Source organism: Rhododendron vialii, chromosome 4a (assembly GCF_030253575.1).
Source record: "Rhododendron vialii isolate Sample 1 chromosome 4a, ASM3025357v1".
NCBI classification, from domain to species: domain Eukaryota; kingdom Viridiplantae; phylum Streptophyta; class Magnoliopsida; order Ericales; family Ericaceae; genus Rhododendron; species Rhododendron vialii.
Genome location: NC_080560.1, coordinates 2,690,652 through 2,709,774, shown reverse-complemented (window position 1 = coordinate 2,709,774; position 19,123 = coordinate 2,690,652). Strand labels below are relative to the sequence as shown.

Here is a 19,123-nt window from a genome sequence, read left to right as displayed (position 1 = left end):
TGGTTGTTCACTTTTTATCTCCTTCCCAATTAATTGTCAATTGTTAACTGAGTCCTAGCTTGCACGGACATATCGTGCATTTTCTGGGGAATAAGATTCAGCTTTTGCATATGTGCCCATGTAAATTTGTATAAATTAGTTTTCTCTGCTCTATGAAGGTTTTATCAGGAAATGGATTTCACTAGTAGGAAACGAGTCTCCGGTAGACATGGGGAAAACTATGTAACAGGCACTTATCTGGTGTAAGAGGCCCAGATTTGCAAACTAATCAGAAAAGTGATTTTTCCAAAAGTTCTACAGGCAAAGCAATGAGAGGTGGGCTAACTATTCCAATCCATCAGTGTCTAATAAATGTTCTTCATCTAATTGCCTAACAAGTTGGTTATGTGTGGTGATCTAATAAATGTTCATGACTTGTTCAGAGGGTACAATACTTATCTGAAAGGCGGGAAGAATGAATGATTTGTCAAAAGCGGTGCGCGATGACTTGTTCTAATTGGCAGGTTGATTATATACGAGTCTGAAAGTCTAGTTAATTTCACCAATAATTTGAGGATGACAAATTTTGCTCATCCTGTTTTCTTGTTGATCTTTTCGTTTTTGCTATTTGCCAATGCCTTAACAGATACAATCTTACAAGGGCAGTCACTCACAACCTCAACCAGTATCACATCCTCTGGCAATAAATTTGAGTTGGGATTCTTTACTCCTGGGCAAGAGAACTCCACAAAAAACAGTTATTTGGGTGTTTGGTACAAAAGAGTGCTGAAAAAAACTGTTGTTTGGGTAGCCAACAGGGATAACCCCTTCACAGATTCCACCGCGGTTCTTACAATAGCCGCAGATGGAAACCTGGTGATAGGGGTGGGAAGAGTTTCTTACATGCTGTCTAACATATCATCAAGTGGAAACACTAGTGCTACCCTTTTGGAATCAGGAAATCTGGTTTTGAACGACAGGAGATCTGGTGATATACTATGGCAGAGCTTTGACTACCCTACCGATACTCTCTTGCCCGGAATGAAGGTTGGTTGTGACAAGAGAAATGGAAAAACTTGGTCTCTGTTGGCCTGGAAAAGCAAGGAAGACCCAGGCCCTGGAGTTTTCTCTTTCGAACTTGATCCTCAAGGGACAAGCCAGTTTTTCATCCTAAAAGAGTTTCAAACGGCCAAGCAAAAAAAGGGGTTTCAAAAGTATTGGACTACTGGAACGTGGAACGGACAGGTTTTCACTCTGGTTCCCGAAATGGCCATGAACTATTTTTACAGCAGCATCTATGTTTCAAATGAAAATGAGAGTTATTACACTTGCTCTATGAAAAATCCTTTGGTGACTTTTAGATTGGTGATGGATATGTCAGGGCAACTTCAGGTGCTTACAACAAGGGATGAAGGTGAATGGGACATGCTTTGGGCTCAACCGTGGGCGCAGTGTGACGTTTACGCATACTGTGGAGCTTTTGGTACCTGCAATCAAAGAGCTACTCTGTTTTGCCAGTGTTTTCCCGGTTTTCAACCCAATTCTGTAGGAAGTTGGAAGGCTGGCAACATGTCTGGAGGGTGCGTGAGGAAAGCGCCTTTGCAGTGTGGCAATGATATTGTAGCTAATGGACAAAAAGACCAGTTCCAGAGGATATCTAAAGTAACACTGCCAGACAATTCAATAGTACTCTCGCAAGTTAGAAGTGCTGGGGACTGTCAGTCGGCATGCTTTAGTAACTGCTCATGCTCCGCTTATGCTTATGACAGCAGTAACGGGTGTTCCATATGGCGCGAGGAGCTCTTAAATGTGAAACAACTGAAAGATGATGACGCTAATGGAAGAGATTTCTTTTTAAAACTTGCTGCTTCTGAGTTTCTTAGTGAGGCCAAGGGTAATGGAATCGTCACAACTATCCACACCGCAGATTCAAGAATCAAGAGGTGGAAATGGATTATTGTAGCCCTTGCACTTTCCATGGCGCTGCTGGCTGCAGTTAGCTTCTTTTATTGCTTGTGGAGGCGAAAGTCGCAAAACAAAGGTACAAGTTTTGCCCTAGCAAAATAAATGTAAACCAATTAAAGGGGATGCAAGTTACATGAAAACAATGTTTTTTCTTTTAGTGATAGGAAGGATATGTTTGTAATTTAATGGTTTACAGTGCTCAGTCTCCTCGGTTATTTTATACATAAACAACATATATCATTTCAAAAAGAAAAAAAAGAAGAAGCCGCATTTATCCCTTTTTTGAGAGGGAAACTAGTGGCTGACAATATCTATTGTGAACTCAAAATTTGTCACTGTGCTTCTACATAAGCTCAAAGGGCTCACGTACTGGTTTACCTAGCAGGGGAGGATTTGGTGTTATTTGATCTTGGCACAGGCATTGGAGCTGCCAATTGTAAACTGAATGAAGCTGGCAAGAGTCATACCGGTAAAAAGAAGGAAGATGATTTGCCGTTGTTTAGCTTCACTAGTGTATCTGCTGCCACTGATAACTTCTCTGATGCAAATAAGCTCGGACAGGGTGGTTTTGGACCTGTTTACAAGGTAATAATCAACTCCTTTTTTTTTCTTCTTTTTTTAAAAGTTAAGAATCAACCTAATTGAGCACTTTAACACTTGAATGGAGGATTACTATAGAGAAAGGCACGTTTTATTTTTGTAGAGAGTCATATTCACTTATCTGTTTTACTTTTGGACAGTATTTTGCTTATAGTTCTATTTGAGATACGACTAATCTAGGGCTCCATATCAGGGGAAGCTACAGAAGGGGCATGAGGTGGCCGTGAAAAGGCTTTCAAGAAAGTCTGGACAAGGATTGGAGGAACTACAAAACGAGGCAATGCTCACAGCAAAACTTCAACACCAAAACCTTGTCAGAATATTGGGCTGCTGCATTGAGAAAGATGAAAAGATTTTGATCTATGAATACATGCCCAATAAAAGCTTGGATTTCTTCCTTTTCGGTTTGTACTTCCCGCGTACTTTGAGTAGATTGAATTGTACCAGATTCACTGTATTTATGCTTACTACTAGGAAAAGTACTGATCATACGTAGATGGTTCTGTTTAGTAATTTGGATGTGTAATTGTGACAGATCCAATCAAATATGGGATACTTAACTGGGAGGTACGTGTTAACATCATCGAGGGAATTGCTCAAGGGCTTCTCTATCTTCATCTATATTCCAGGTTACGAATTATCCACAGAGATTTGAAAGCTAGCAATATTCTATTGGATAGAGATATGAACCCCAAAATATCTGATTTTGGGATGGCAAGGATTTTTGGGGGAAATCGTTCACAAGCAACAGATCGTATTGTTGGCACTTAGTAAGTAAAAACATAGGCGTAGCTTATAACATTACTTCTGCACCTTTGCACCAAAACAACTTATTTCTGCAGAAAAATATTGTATTGACACTACTACATGATCTGATTTCATACTTAAATCCAGCGGCTACATGTCACCGGAATACGCCTCGGACGGTCTCTTCTCAATCAAATCCGATGTCTTTAGCTTTGGAGTCTTGTTGCTAGAGATTTTGAGTGGCAAAAAAAATACAGGCTTTTATAATAGAGACTCCCTTAATCTTCTTGGATATGTGAGTACCACAATGACAATTACAACCTTTTATTTTCTGCGTTTTTCTTTATGTTGTGAACATGAACTAATTGACAATGTGTCAAAGTGAGATGCTAATTTTGTTATTTTCAACTCAGGCATGGGACTTGTGGAAGAGTGGTAGGGGAGAGGGCATAAAGGATCCAGTATTACAAGACATATCTTCTACAAATATGCTGCTGAGATATGTAAATATAGCTCTGCTTTGCGTCCAAGAAAGTGCTGCCGATAGGCCTACCATGACGGATATCGTTTCGATGCTTAGCAATGAACTCGTGCTTCTAGCCTCTCCTAAACAACCTGCTTTTTCAGCTAGTAGAAGTGTGCCAGATCAAAACTCAAGCAAACGATTGGAGATTTATTCAATAAACGATGTGACAGTCTCGATTTTGGAAGCTCGATAACTGCTCAGACTTCCATCTCACATTCATGGTATCGTCATGGTTATTCCAAGGAGATATTCATGTTACTATTCTTAAGTAGAAAGAAAGTAGCTGGAAAACTTAGTGAACTACAATGTAACGGTGGTGAGAAAGCCATATCGACAGTAAATAAGTTCAAGGTATTGTTGAGCATGTTTTCATATGTTACATATGCTCTTCTCCTTGAACACTATATCCTGAAATTTAAAATCAGTTTGTTTGGCGGGTACAGTATAGCGCAATGAAAGAAGGCAAGGCCTATTTTCTGCAATGCACTTTCTACATCATACTAGGTGAGATCATGCAGTCCATTCACCATTAAATTACACGCAGAAGGAATTTTCCGTCATCTTTTGCCGGAAGGCCCGGAACTAGTTCAGTTGAAATAATCTTTTTAAATGCAGATGTACTGATTAAGTTTCTGTGACTATATATGGTAAATAGAATTTGCCAATTTGGCACTTACTACCTACATTTCATGAAGTTAAACTGTTAGGCTGTTAGCCATGCCAAAGTCCGATATCTTCGGGTTCATGTCAATATGTAGCAAAACATTGCAAGCTTTCAGAACTCTATGGATACTTCTAACTCTAGAATCTTGATGAAGATAAAGAAGCCCTCGAGAAATGGCATGATAAGGTGGAAGCGCTTAGGCCAAACCAGTAATTCGTCTCATGTTTGATAATTTGTCTGACAAATTTTGGCTTCGTTAATCCATGATCGGCTCTGCTATTTCAATTTTTGAATTAACTAATAAGGTCGCTCATGCGTGAATATTCCAAAACAAAAAATAACAGAAAAGGAACGGGAAAAACAAAAGCAAAACCTCCCCTTCAATGCTGACTTGCTGAGATCTAAGTGTGTTGTAGTTTACTCTGTAAAATAACTGGTGTGGCTATATGATTATGGTCTATTGTCACTCGTTTATTCCGTTTGCAAAATGTAGGCAGAAAAATATTGAAGAGTCATAATTCATGACTTCACATACACGGGTAGGGGTGGGAATTTCCGATACCACATGAGAACACGACTCGAAGTTAGCAAGTCAGACGTTAAACACAAATATGACACGACACGATAACACGAAAAGCTAAACAAGTCGGGTTAGGGTTGAGAGCATTCTGACATGAACACGAGATGACACAACACGACACGATGCCCGCCCCTATACACGGGTGTCTTTCCAGCAGAACAACTGATTTCTGCATAAACTCATACATAAGGCTACAATAATTGATATGATTCGACTCTAAAATCTGGCGGCTACATGTCTCTTCTCAATCAAGTAACATGTCTTTAGCTTTGAAGCCTTGTTGCTGGAGATTTTGAGTGGCAAAAAGAGTGCAGGAGCTTTCATAATGACGGCTCTCTTAATATTATTTTGGATTGTGAGTAGTGGGGCCTGGGACTTGTGGAAGAGAGGTAGGGATGGGAACTGAACGATCCAGTATTAAAAGTGAAGCGCTTGCTTACAGAATCAAAACCCTACAAAAATGGAGGCGGGGGCTCTGCTGTGTGGATGGGGCAGCAGCCCCTACCCACTCCTCAAAACACAGTCGTTTTGCTCCCTTTGCACGCACCATGCACTAAAGCCAGAAGTCACTCTGTGGTTTTGCTCCCTTGTGCACTCCAAATTTCTGCTTTCTTTTTCCTTGTTTGGTATCCAATGAATGAGCATGATGATTTTGCGGGGACCATCCTTCCAAAAAATATTTAAACTGCAAGTTATTCTAAAAATATTTTTTTATGAATTCTTGTAAAAATTTAGCACAAACTGATATCCATTAGGGCTTTTTTTTAGAATTCGTAGGGTCCTACGAATTCTAAAAAAACACTTACCGATATCGGATTGAGCTAATTTTTGTCGAAGAAACTAATAAATATTTTCAAACTAATGAGTGGAATGAAACATTTGTGTGGACTCCGAAATAGGGCCCATAAAAAAATAGTCAATCAATAATCCAAAATTGAGTTTTTGGCCACTAAATCTTAGATTAACAATTTATTGATCTTTTGTGGGCCTCATTTTGTGTTTTACAAAGATGATTCAAATCACTTATTATTATTAATTTTTTTTTCATTGGTTCCTAACAAAAATAGCTCAGTGCGATATTATTTCCAGAATACGTAGGGCTTTTTTTCCGTAGAGGCCCTACAAATTCTAAAAAAAACCCATACAAATTAAATATCAGATTGAACTAATTTTTACAATAACACATAAAAAAATATTTTGAGAATAATTTACAATTTGAATCAATTTTTTAGAACCCAAAATGAGCCTACAAAGCATCATGCCCATTTATTGGGTACCTAACATGGAAAAAGATAGGCCGCATAAATTTGGATTGCCTAAAGAGTAAAACGTTGTGTTTTGAAGAGTGGCTAGGGGCTGCTGCCCCATCCGCACAGCAGAGCCCCCGCCTCTACAAAAATATAGCAATGAAATACACCTGTATGCTGTTGAGATACAAAACTAGAAGACAAAACACACTTGTATTTTCCATTTTTTTTATTTTGTTTTTGTTATTGAAATCTTGTCAACATTGGTGTGTTTTGTCTGTTTGTTTTAAAAAAAAAAAAAATCGAGATGTGAGGTGTAGGTCAATTGTTCACAAGTTGCAGTACTAAGAGGATTTTGGTTTCTTTGAAGCGCATTTCTTTTCCTATTGTAATGATTTTATTTGTATGTATCTTTATGATAATGAAATCTTTTTTTGTCGATCAAATAAAAAATGACGATAAAACTGAGGGAGATCGAGGGGTAAGGGCGGTCCAAACAAAGACCTAGTCTTCCATTTTGTTGGATATGCAAGTTTATAGCATGTATGATTTTGGGGATCATAGTCATATTTTGAGGGGGAGGAATGGAGCATTATTGTGGGCCCTTTGACTGCCCTTATACGGCTGAAGACTAATAAAGGGCTCCAGTTGAAAGGTCGGCTGAAGACTAATAAAGGGCCCCAGTAGAAAGGTATGGAGTGGGGATCATAGTCTTTGGGGGTGGGGGGGGGAGCATTATTCTGGGCCCTTTGACTGCCCTTATGCGGCTGAAGACTAATAAAGGGCCCCAGTTGAAACGTATGGAGTATATGAATTTAAGGTGGTCAAGTGTCGGTTTCACGAGATAATTAGAGAATGTGTGACAATTTAGGGGCAAAATGCAATTAAGCCTAAATTCTTCTTCAGATTATTTGATGCTCCATGCATGCTATTTTTTTTTTTCCCTTTTTTTGGTAATGCGGCAAAATGTAATTAAAGCCTAAATTCTTCAAAATATTTAGGATGAATGAAATCGGGGTTACAGGAGGGTCTCCCGAGGCAACCGTGTATGTCCCGGGTTCGTTGTATCTGGAAGCACCACAATCAATAGACGTATTGATGTATGGATTTTGTAACTCCTGTAACCCTCCCCATGATGGCCATGATAGTGTATTCACTCCCATAACCTCCCTCTTTGATGGCAGAAATCAATTCCAGAATTCAATGTGCAGAATTCATTGTGGGAGTTATCAGCAAGGGTCCTTTGCTATATATAGGTGCATCTAGGGATGGCAATGGGGAGGGTCGGGGGTGGATACCACTATCCCCGTCCCCGATCCCCGAACTTAAATCTCTCCCCATCCCCGCCCCAATCCCCACCGGGGATTTATTTTTACCCTCCATCCTCGCCCCAAACGGGGAACGGGGATTCCCGTGGGGAATCAGGGATCCAAAGATCCCATAACTTTTAAAAAAAAAAGTCACCTGCCATAAAATACGAACCAAGAAACTAAATTCAAAAAAAAAAAACAAAAAAACAATCTATGCTGCCATTACAAACTAAATGCCAAGGAAAATAGCCACAGTTGCCGCTATAGTGTCATTACAAACCAAATCAAAATGAAAACAATCACATCTGCTGCCGTAGTGCCATTATAAACCAAATTTAAATTAAAACAGTCACATAGTTGCTGCCATAGTGCATTACAAACCAAATTGAAATAAAAACAGTTTCAAACAAACAAGACGAATAGGCTAGTGGGGCTGGGGATTGGAGACGTAACTCTCTAGAGTGGCGACTGGGAAATAGGAAAACCCTAACTTATCTATATATATAGTAGGCTAGTGGGGCTAGGGCGGGAATCAGGAACCCTAAGTCCCTAACTTATGTGTGTGTATATATATATATAATTATGTATTATATATAGTAGGCTAGTGGGGCTGGGGCGGGGACTACCTCATATCCACCCCCTACCCATTCCCCACTTTTTAAAAAAAATTATCCCCATACCCTACCTGATCCCCAAATAATTCTCGAATCCCTTACCCATTTGGGGGGGGGGGGGGGGGGGGGAACGGGGCGGGTTGGGTCAGGGCGGCCGGAATTGCCATCCCTAGGTGCATCCCATTTTTGTTCAAGCACTAGAAAATTCACAGCAATCCTAACAAGTTTTGATTTTCGTTCTTTAAGAGAGAGAGACAGGCGGTAGTCAGTTCGCCAAGGCGGTCGACGATGGTGTTCCGACGACTTGCGGTTTAGCCGAGCCAACCCTGGGAGGAAGTCACCGACGCAACTTACAACACCCACGGTAGGCGGCGAATCTTTCTTAAGGAGACTGTGGTGTTACACAGGACTCGGTTCGATGTTCAGAAATTTGTTTGTATCTCGTACTTACATTTTATCTCGACTATTTCAATCTGTTTTGTATCTGTATTTTGTTTCAATTATGTAATTGTTACATTATCAATGAAATTGTTCTCTGGATTTTCTGTATATGCCGAATTTTTCCCAACAAGACATTAAGATGGAGCAAACATCTAGGTCCCAAGCCAAGACCACTTGGCCAACCCTAAACACATCCACTTTACTCGGCCAACCCTATTAAACACATACACTTATTTTTGGTGGGAAAACGTACTTTGTAGAACATTTTTGTGGGTTCTTTTTAGTGGAGCAAAAAAACTTTAAAAAATTCAAGTTCAATGACTTTTTCATCGGAAATTTTGGATTGTGAGTAGTGGAATGCTGTTTCATTAATTTTTTTCTCGAGGGATTCACAGCGAGATAAACTGTCTTAATTCTTCAGGCCTGGGACTTGTGGAAGAGCGGCAGGGGATGGGAATTGAAGGATCCTGTATTAAAAGTGGAGCGCTTGCTTACAAAAGTGGAACGCCAAAATCAAAAGCCTACAAAAATATAGCAATGAAATACACCTGTATGCTGTTGAGATACAAAAATAGAAGACAAAACACACCTGTATTTTTTCATTTTTTTGTTGTTGAAATTTTATCAACATTGGTGTGTTTTGTGTTGTTTGTTTTTAAAAAAAAAAAAAAGAGATGTGAGGGGTAGGTCAAGTGTTCGCAAGTTGTAGCACTAAGAGGATTTTGGTCTCTTTGAAGCTTTCTCAATGCATTTCTTTTCCTACTGTAATGAATTCATTTGTATCTTCATGATAATGAAATTTACTTTTGCCGATCAAACAAAAAATGATGATAAAAATGAGGGAGATCGATGGGTAAGGGCGGTCCAAACAAAGACCTAGTCTTCCATTTTGTTGGATGTGCAAGTTTATATGCATATGATTTTGGGGATTATACTCAAATTTTGAGCATTAATCTGGGCCCTTTGACTGCCCTTATACGGCTGAAGACTAATAAAGGGCCGAAAGGTATTATATGAATTTAAGGTGGTCAAGTGTCGGATTCACGAGATAATTAGAGAATGTGTAACAATTTAGGGGGCAACATGGAATTAAGCCTGAATTCTTCTTCAAAATATTTGATGCTCCATGCCAATGTTATCAATTCCGTACCGTACCGGCTGGTACGTACCGGATTTGAGAGAAACCGGTACCCTAACCCCCCAATACCGTTCTGGACCAAATACCGGCCGGTACTGGTCATCTAGGGAAATACCGGCCGGTACTGGCGTACCGGAAATTCCGGCCGAGATTTTGCAGCGTTTTTTTTTTTTTTTTATACGGTTATGTTATCATTTTTGGTCCAAAAAGAAAAAAAAAACGTTTCAGATTTTTTTCTTTGGGTTATCTTAACCCCAAAAAAAATTAAAAAATGTTTTTCAGAATTTTAGCAAAACGTGGGCTTAACCATATTACATGCGCGAGGCTCAAATCCCGGATTTGCACCCCCCTTGCACGCGAATAACCCATGACGCGCACCCGGTTAATTGGTTTCCGAATCAGTTTTTCCAAATTGTCTTCGGCCACGGCCCATTTTCCCGAGTGCGCGAGGCCTCTCCTTAGGTCCTCATTTACAAGTTCACTAGTGTGCAAAGTCATTTAATATGGAAAAGAGTTTTGCAACTAGGCAATGTGGGACAAGATGCAAACACATGGGTATTTTATGATGAATTGCATAGTATGAGGGATTTTTTTGAATTATGATTATATATAATTATTATATATATTATAGTTGTGGTAAATCCGAAACGGTACCCGGTATCTGACCGGTACCGGTACGTACCGTACTAGTAAGAAAACCTGTATCCTGGCCGGTACGGTATTCAGAACATTGCTCCATGCATCCTTTTTTTATATTTTTTATATGCAGGGTGTCTTGAGCTAGTTTGCGCGCACGTTGGACTAATCTCTCTACAGGCCCTCCTATAGCTGTTTGACACGCTTACGCATGGGGCTGAGGCGGCCCCAAGAATCATTGGCGATAAGAATCGAACATGAGACATTAAGATGGAACAAAAATCTAGATCCCAAACCAGCACCACCTTGCAAACCCTATTAAACACATCCACTTTACCTGGCCAACCCTATTAAACACATCCACTATTTTTTGGTGGGAAAACGTACTTTGTTGAACATTTTTGCGGGTTCTTTTAAGTGGAGCAAAAAAACTTCAAAAAATTCAAGTTCAACAATGTAACTTTTTCATCGGAAAAACCCACGTTCTCTAAAAAGGAACAAAAAAAAAAGTGGACCAAGGGTACTCTATTTGCAACCTCAAATCCAGTACTGGGACAACCGACAAGGGTGTGCAAAGCACGGTGTGTTGTGCATCAATTCACAACACGTTCGTACTATGTGTGCACTTGTTATGGGACCAGTCGTACAACTATGGCTGTTTTTTTTTTTTTCCTTCTCATGGAAAATGCACTCTGCAAACATAGGTATCGATATTCGATTAATCTAAAATTTTACGTGGACTATCCACTCGCCGGTACGAAATATATGCACCCACGATTCAGACAAATAACGGACTTGGAGTAGGTCCCATTATACACATTTTCTCTCACATCGAGTTGTATCACATCACTGCATATGAAACACGTACGTCTACTACTATATGATTATGATGAATCTACCACTGGTTTTAAAAGGAGGAAGTGCCGTATCCATGTTTCCTACTTCTCCCCTTTCAGACGAAGAAGTACTGAAGCCAGAAATTCCAACCGCAACAAATAAACTTACGGCGTTTCCATATTTACATTCTTCAACCGACACGGCCGAAAATATCTTACCACCTTTAGTCGCACGTGGGATCATTGTCATGTTGAATTCTTCTGCTTCCAAATTTGGAAGGGTGAGGTGGAGGTGTGAATAGGCTTTCTTATTCATAATGATATTTGGCTGCGCTAGCTACCACAAAATTAAAGTCCAATGCTCTAATTTAGGGATGACAATTTTCCCGAAACCCGAGGGGTACCCCGTCCTGTTCATCCGATACGTGATTAATTAATAGTATACAACAATCCCACATGCGGATTAAAGGCTGTTATGTTTTTTGTGTCGGTGGAGAAGAGTAAAAGAATTATTATACTCCATTAGGGAAACGTCGTGACTTTATGTGTTGCCGCGGAGAGTAATAATGAATTAATTGAAATCTCTAATTTGACGTCAAAAAATTATGCACGAAAATGTTTTGTTTTTATTTTTTGATTTGAAAATTGCACGTTATTGGTAATGGACTATCTTTGTGGAACAGATGGAGTACTTGTTAAATGTCAACATATTGCATTTTTTTTTTATTTTCGTTGTTTATTTGCTCGGAGTTCTTTGAATCATATTGTTGTGTACAATGAGATTAATGGAGAGTTGAGAGAGAGGACGGAGAAATGGGTGTTTAATTTGCATACGTGTTGAGTGTTTGGGGGAGGAATACCCCACATGGCTCCTATAACAGTTTCATAAGAAACTTTCCCCAACCTCGGGTCCTGTTATTTGATTTGAACCGTTGATCTTGTTTGTCTGATCGATTAGATAGTCCATGAAAAAATTCAAGGTGATCAGATATGAATAACTATTTGATTAGTGAACATTTAACTTAACGTTCTTTAAAAAATAAAAAAATCATCTTTGGCTGTTTTTTCTTCAAGAAAAATGCATTCTACGTGGACTACCTACTCGTCGGTACGAACTATATGCACCGCTTATATCAAATGACGAGACCTGGCATAGACCCCATAATACGTACAAACCACCAGAGGTTTTCTGTATCCAAATTTGGGTGGTACCCGTGTAGCCATGTCCGTTTAATCGGCAAAATCAAATAATGTTTTAAGATTCATGATCCTGCCACCCAAACTCACCGCACCCCAAATTTGGGAATAGAGGATCTTGAGGGGCCCACATTGCTCCCTTTTATCGAGTTGCATCACCGGTTGTGAAACATGTCTACTGTATCTATCTACTACTGCAAAACCAAACGAGCAAGAACCATAGCTTTCTGGTACTACTGCCCTTTTCAGACAAAGCACCCACCAACTGAGCCAGAAATTCTCTGTCACCACCTTTCGTCGCATGTGTGATCATTCTCATGTGGGGTCATGTTGGATTCCTTCTGCAAGCCACCATCCGTCTTCATCTCTGTTCTCATCTTGTCAAGTTTATGACTTTCCCCAATATACTATATGGGTCTTGTTTCTTGGTAAGTCTTTTCACTGTAAATTTTAATTCGTCAACAGGGTAGTCAATTTGTGTATATTCACCGCGCAAAGGTAAATTTCAACTGATATCGTGTCACACAGTTATCTTTACTTTGAATTTGTGTCGCCTAATCGGAGTACTCAATTTGACTATGTAACAGATGAGGTTTATTGATCCCTACAATAACTGTCATTTTTCTGCCGTGAGGCCATTGCCCAGGGCGGTTTCAGGATTTTAGTTCAGCAGTCACCCAAAGTCACCCAAACGGGTAGAAAAAATTTCAATGAAAAACCCTACATAAAGCAAAGATATATAGTTTAGTTGAAAATTAATTGAGCTTGGTTTTATTTTGTTTCATTGAGCTACAGTATTATTTACTTACTAAGTGAATTTTCATTTACTTTGGCTTCATACAAATGATCCAGCATAAAATATCAAAGAAAAAATAAATTGTACGGTAAATATAAATTTTTTTTTAAGTGCAATTTATTAATCTAGGGGGTTCTCTTGCCTTTGATCCGACGGTACAGGAGTGCACTTAAATGCTAGGAGGAGGAAGTCAGGAGTTCAATTCCTCTCCCAAAGTGTTAATCGGAACATTGACCTAAAACATAATTTATCTTTTATGGATGTCGGGTTTGGAGCCTTTGGGTCCTGCACCCATAGCCATTATTCATTGACTTTTCATTTTATGTATGATCTCGCTATTGAAAGTATGCACCAAGTGGATAACTATGTAGAAACTAGAAACCTGCTTCCTGATTTGGAAGGGTGAGGACGTGTGAATAGGCTTCTTAGATTCAGAACAATTTGGATGCGCTACCACAAAAAGTCCAATGCTCTAATTTAGAGATGGCAATTTTCCCAAAACCCGATCGGTAGCCGTCCTGGTCCTCCTAAATTAGAGCATTGGACTTTGTGGTAGTGCATCCAAACTATTCACAATGATCTCACATGCGGACTAAAGGCTGTGATGTTTTCCGCGTTGGTTGAAGACTGATGTTTTCCATGTGAGTCGTGACTGTGTGTTGCCGCGGACGGTTATAAAGAATTTCTGGCTTTGGTTGGTGGCTGGAATGCGCTATATAATTACTAAGTAGGGGCTTTTTCGGAAAGGGAAAAAGTAGAGAACAATATGGTTCTTCCTCCTTTGAAAGTTGGTTAGATAAGGAGGGCTGTTCCCATTGTTTTTGCGCCACAGTAGTGGTCTGTAAGTGAAGACGGAGCATAGCCGAAAGCAGGTTTTTCCTAATAAGGAACCATAGCTGAATTGTGTATGAAAAGCTATGGTTTTGATCCTAGAAGGTGGGGTTTGTTGACTTATGGCACATAACATGCTTGTGGAAACACATGTTTTACATTTTGCATTTGATTCTTCACTTGGAGGGAATTTACCTGGAAGAATGTATTTTGAGGTCAAGTACAATGCCGACGAACCAATGCTGTAGGGGAATCACCATAAATGATTCGTTAGGTGGTATTCGATGACTTGACCTAATTGTCTGGCATAATCTGAGTCTCAAATTCTAGTTGCTAACACCAATAATTCAAGGATGACAATGAAAAATCTCGCTCATCCTATTTTCTTTTTGATCTTTTCATTTCCGCTATTAGCCAATGCCTTGACAGATACAATCTTACAAGGAGAGATGGTCACAGCCTCAACTACCATCACATCTTCGCGCAATGAATTTGAGTTGGGATTCTTCAGTCCTGGGAATGAGAACTCCAGAAGAAGCAGTTATCTGGGTATTTGGTACAAAAGAGTTTCGAAAAGAACCGTTGTTTGGGTAGCCAACAGGGATTACCCTCTCGCAGATTCCTCTGCGGTTCTCACCATAGCCGCGGATGGAAACTTGGTGATACGGGAGGGAAGTTTTTCTGACATGCTGTCTAACATATCATCAAGTGGAAACACTAGTGCCACCCTTTTGGATACAGGAAATCTGGTTTTGATCGACAGGAGATCTGGTGATATACTATGGCAGAGCTTTGACTACCCTACAGATACTCTCTTGCCTGGAATGAAGGTTGGTTATGATAAGAGAAATGGGAAAACTTGGTCTATGTTGGCCTGGAAAAGCAAGGAAGACCCAGCCCCTGGAGTTTTCTCTTTCGAACTTGATCCTGAAGGGACCAGCCAGTTTTTCATCCTAAAAGAGTTTCAGAAGTCCGAGCAAAGAAAAGGATTTCAGAAGTATTGGACTAGTGGGACGTGGAACGGACAAATTTTCACTCAGATTCCTGAAATGGCCGTGAACTATATCGGCTACGCCACTTACATATCCAATGACAATGAGAGTTATTTCAATTACTCTCTGAAAATTCCTTCAGCAACTATTAGATTGATGTTGGATATATCAGGGCAACTTCAGGTGCTTTCATGGGATGAAACGATAGGTGAGTGGAACAAGATTTGGGCTCAACCGAGGGAGCTGGGTGACGTTAATGAACGGAAAGACCAGTTCCTTCGGATATCTAACGTAAGTTTGCCTGCCAATTCCATTGTACTCTCGCAAGCTAGAAGTGTTGGAGACTGTGAATCGGCTTGCTTTAGTAACTGCTCATGCTCTGCTTATACTTATGACGGCAGTCATGGGTGTTCCATATGGGGCATCGAGCTCTTGAATGTACAGCTGATACACGATGACCCTGAAGGAAGAGATTTCTATCTAAGGCTTGCTGCTTCTGAGTTTCTTAGCGAGTGCAAGGGTAATTTTGAATTGTCGCAACTATCTACATTACCTACTGGATGTAATTAGATGCATTGTTTCCGGATAAAAATGAATTCAGTCCACCTAACTCCTTTTGCAGATTCAAGAACCAAGAGGTGGAAATGGATTATTCTAGCCCTTGCAGTTCCCATGGCGCTACTGGCTACCATTAGCTTCTTTTATTGCTTGTGGAGGAGAAAGTCGCAAAACAAAGGTAAGAATATTGCTCTTGCAAAACAAAACTAACCCAATTAAAGGGGATGTGTGTTGCATGAAAACAGTGTTTTTCCTTTTCGAAGTAGCAAGGATATGTATGTAATAGCATGCATTGTTCAGTCTCCTTGGTTATTTTGCACAGAAACAGCACTATCTCTCTATTTTAGAGGGAAAGTAGGGGAGACAATATATATTATGAACTGAGAAATTGTCATTCCGCTTCATATAAGGCTAAATGGCCCAAATACTGTTTTACCTAGCAGGGGAGGATTCAGGGGAGGATTTGATGTTATTTGATATCGGCACAAGCACTGGAGCTGCCGATTGTAAATGCAGGAGTCGTACCGGTAAAAAGAAGGAAGTTGATTTGCCATTGTTCAGTTTTGCCAGTGTGTCTGCTGCCACTGATGACTTCTCTGATGCAAATAAGCTCGGAGAGGGTGGTTTTGGACCTGTTTACAAGGTAAGATTCAACCTAACCGACCACTTTAAAACTTGAATGGGGATTACTATACAGAAAGGCTCGTTTAGTTTTTCTGCGGGCGTCACGTTCACTTATCATGTTACTTTTAGACTGTATTTTCCTTTTAGTTTTCCATAGGATAAGAATAATGTAGGGATCCATATCAGGGGAAGCTGGTAACGGGATATGAGGTGGCTGTGAAAAGGCTTTCAAGAAAGTCCGGACAAGGACTGGAAGAATTACAAAACGAGGCAATGCTCATAGCAAAACTCCAACACAACAATCTTGTGAGACTCTTGGGCTGCTGCATTGAGAAAGATGAAAAGATTTTGATCTATGAAAACATGCCCAATAAAAGCTTGGATTTCTTCCTTTTTGGTTTGTACTTACCGCATACTTGAGTAGATTGAATTTGTACCAGATATCACTTTTTTGTATGCTTACTACTACTCGGTAAACGTATACTATGTAGATATGGTTCTGTTTAGTAATTTGGATGTGAAATTGTGGCAGATCCAATAAAACACGGGATACTTAGCTGGGAATTACGTGTTAAAATTGTCGAAGGAATTGCTCAAGGGCTTCTCTATCTTCATCAGTATTCCAGGTTACGAATTATCCACAGAGATTTGAAAGCTAGCAATATTCTCTTAGATGAAGATATGAACCCCAAAATATCTGATTTTGGGATGGCAAGAATTTTTGAGGGAAATGGATCACATGCAACAAATCGAATTGTTGGTACTTAGTAAGTAAAACATAGGATTAGCTAATAACTTTACTTATTTCTGCACTCTTGCACTTATTTCTGCAGATAAGTATGATATTGGCAGCACTTGATGATCTGATTTAATACTTTAATCCAGCGGCTACATGTCACCAGAATATGCCTCGGAAGGTCTATTCTCAATCAAATCGGATGTCTTTAGCTTTGGAGTTTTGTTGCTAGAGATTTTGAGTGGCAAAAGAAGTACAGGCTTTTACAATAGTGACTCCCTTAATGTTCTTGGATATGTGAGTTCCATGATGCTAACTACATTCCTTAACCTTTTCTTTTCCATTTTTTTTTCTTTTCTGCTTTCTTTCTTTGTATAGTAAACATGAGCCAATTGACAATGTGTCAAATTGAGATATGCTAATCGCGTTATTTTTAATCCAGGCATGGGACTTATGGAAGAGCGGTAAGGGAGAGGGCATAAAGGATCCAATATTACCAGAAATACCTTCTGCAAATATGCTGCTGAGATATGTCAATATAGCACTGCTTTGCGTCCAAGAAAGTGCTGCCGATAGGCCTACCATGTTGAATGTCGTATCGATGCTTAACAATGAACAAGTGCTTCTACCCTCTCCTAAACAACCTGCTTTTTCAGCTACTAGAAGTGCGCCATATCGATATTCAACCAATCAATTACAAATTTGTTCAATGAACGATGTGACAATCTCAATTTTGGAAGCTCGATAACTTATTGGAATTAATTTAGAATCAGTAATTGTGTTAGTTACTTTGTTAACACAGATTCAGGTTAAGTATGTTCGATGTTTGTTTGAGATACATGCACTATGTATCTTGGTGTGTTTGTGGAGGTTCATGTATGTAGTTAATTAGTAGGAGTCTAAAAAAAATCAAGACCACTGTATAAAGATTCATTGGTCATTTGTATGATATAACAGAGATAACCCGACAGTACTTAAGCAAAGATTATATTGTCGAGTGTTTGTGCTCCTTAGGAGCACTGTACATCTCTATAATGTTCTTTTATCTCTCAGACTCACATATATTAATACTTGAGTTATTTTAGTTATTGCATGTCCCAACATATTCTGCTGTGCTCTCTCGACTTGAGTTGGTTTAGTTATTGCAACTTTTCATACGCTTGAAACAATCCCCTTAGTCGATGATTGAGGCAACCGACTGTGATTCTCCAATCCATACTTTTTAGACACCACTTTCACCCGCAAAGCATCCTTTTCGTGACTGAATCTCCACCACCATTTTGCAAGTTAAGCTGTATTATGATCCACCATATGTTCTGCCCTCAGTCAGTTTCTCCCAGTTTACCCAGTGCAATTTCCTTTTCTCCTCTGAACCACCCCTTTTTTTTTTTCTTTGTTCCGTTTCAACCGTCATTGCCAAAAATGGAAGGCTACTGAGAGTTGATTTCAGTAAAGTCAGTCTTCCACCAATGGATAAGTACCAATAACTTTTAGCGGCGAGCATTAAGTTTTAGGGGAAAAAAAATTCAACTATGGCTGTTTTTTTTCCTCATGCATGGAAAATGCATTTTGGAAACATAGGTATCGATATCGATTAATCTATAGTTTTACGTACATGGGCTAGCTACTCGTCAATACGAACTATATGCACCCCTGGTTGAGACAAATAACAGGACTTGGAGTTGGTCCCATAATACATATTTTCTCTCACATCGAGTTGCATCACTGCATATGTAAAACACGTACCGTACGTCTAGTATATGTGATGTATCTTACCACACTGCTTTTGAAAGGAGGAAGTGCCATATGCATGTTTTCTACTTTTTTTCCCTTTCAGACGAAGCACCCACCAATTAACTAAACCCAGAATTTCTCCGCGGCAAGGCCCGCAGCATATGAACTGTTAGTCCAAAGGTTTCTATAGAATACCTGATTGATTTTGATGATAACAAAACATATTGGAATTGAAATATAATTAATATTGTGATATTTGGTACTCATTTAAATTCTTGTTTATTTTGTAGGATTTGGTTGAAGTACACTAGAAACATTGCTACACCTAATCACTATCTTCAATAGCCAAGATAAATTGAAAGGAGGAAGATT

At 39.5% G+C, this 19,123-nt stretch overlaps 1 protein-coding gene across 1 annotated transcript; it reads left to right on the top strand.

The window, feature by feature from the left end:
* Nucleotides 1-537: 537 nt before the first annotated feature.
* Nucleotides 538-17,998, top strand: LOC131322632 (uncharacterized). Its single transcript, XM_058354025.1, has 19 exons — nucleotides 538-1,873; nucleotides 1,907-2,020; nucleotides 2,330-2,529; nucleotides 2,738-2,948; nucleotides 3,080-3,314; nucleotides 3,439-3,586; nucleotides 3,705-4,001; nucleotides 6,873-6,991; nucleotides 7,310-7,400; nucleotides 7,493-7,546; nucleotides 12,544-12,641; nucleotides 12,730-12,908; nucleotides 14,417-15,619; nucleotides 15,722-15,835; nucleotides 16,101-16,300; nucleotides 16,468-16,678; nucleotides 16,814-17,048; nucleotides 17,167-17,314; nucleotides 17,460-17,998. Exons 1-19 carry the CDS (start codon nucleotides 556-558, stop codon nucleotides 17,763-17,765), a joined length of 5,481 nt encoding a protein of 1,826 aa, XP_058210008.1. The 5' UTR covers nucleotides 538-555; the 3' UTR covers nucleotides 17,766-17,998.
* Nucleotides 17,999-19,123: the final 1,125 nt, after the last annotated feature.

Excerpts from the sequence above, each read along its gene's own strand:
- LOC131322632 (XM_058354025.1), top strand. The coding sequence starts at position 556 with ATGACAAATTTTGCTCATCCTGTTTTCTTGTTGATCTTTTCGTTTTTG. Across the intron at positions 2,949-3,079 it reads CTTGGATTTCTTCCTTTTCG|ATCCAATCAAATATGGGATA; the intron begins GTTTGTACTTCC and ends TAATTGTGACAG. Across the intron at positions 15,620-15,721 it reads GTTTCTTAGCGAGTGCAAGG|ATTCAAGAACCAAGAGGTGG; the intron begins GTAATTTTGAAT and ends CTCCTTTTGCAG.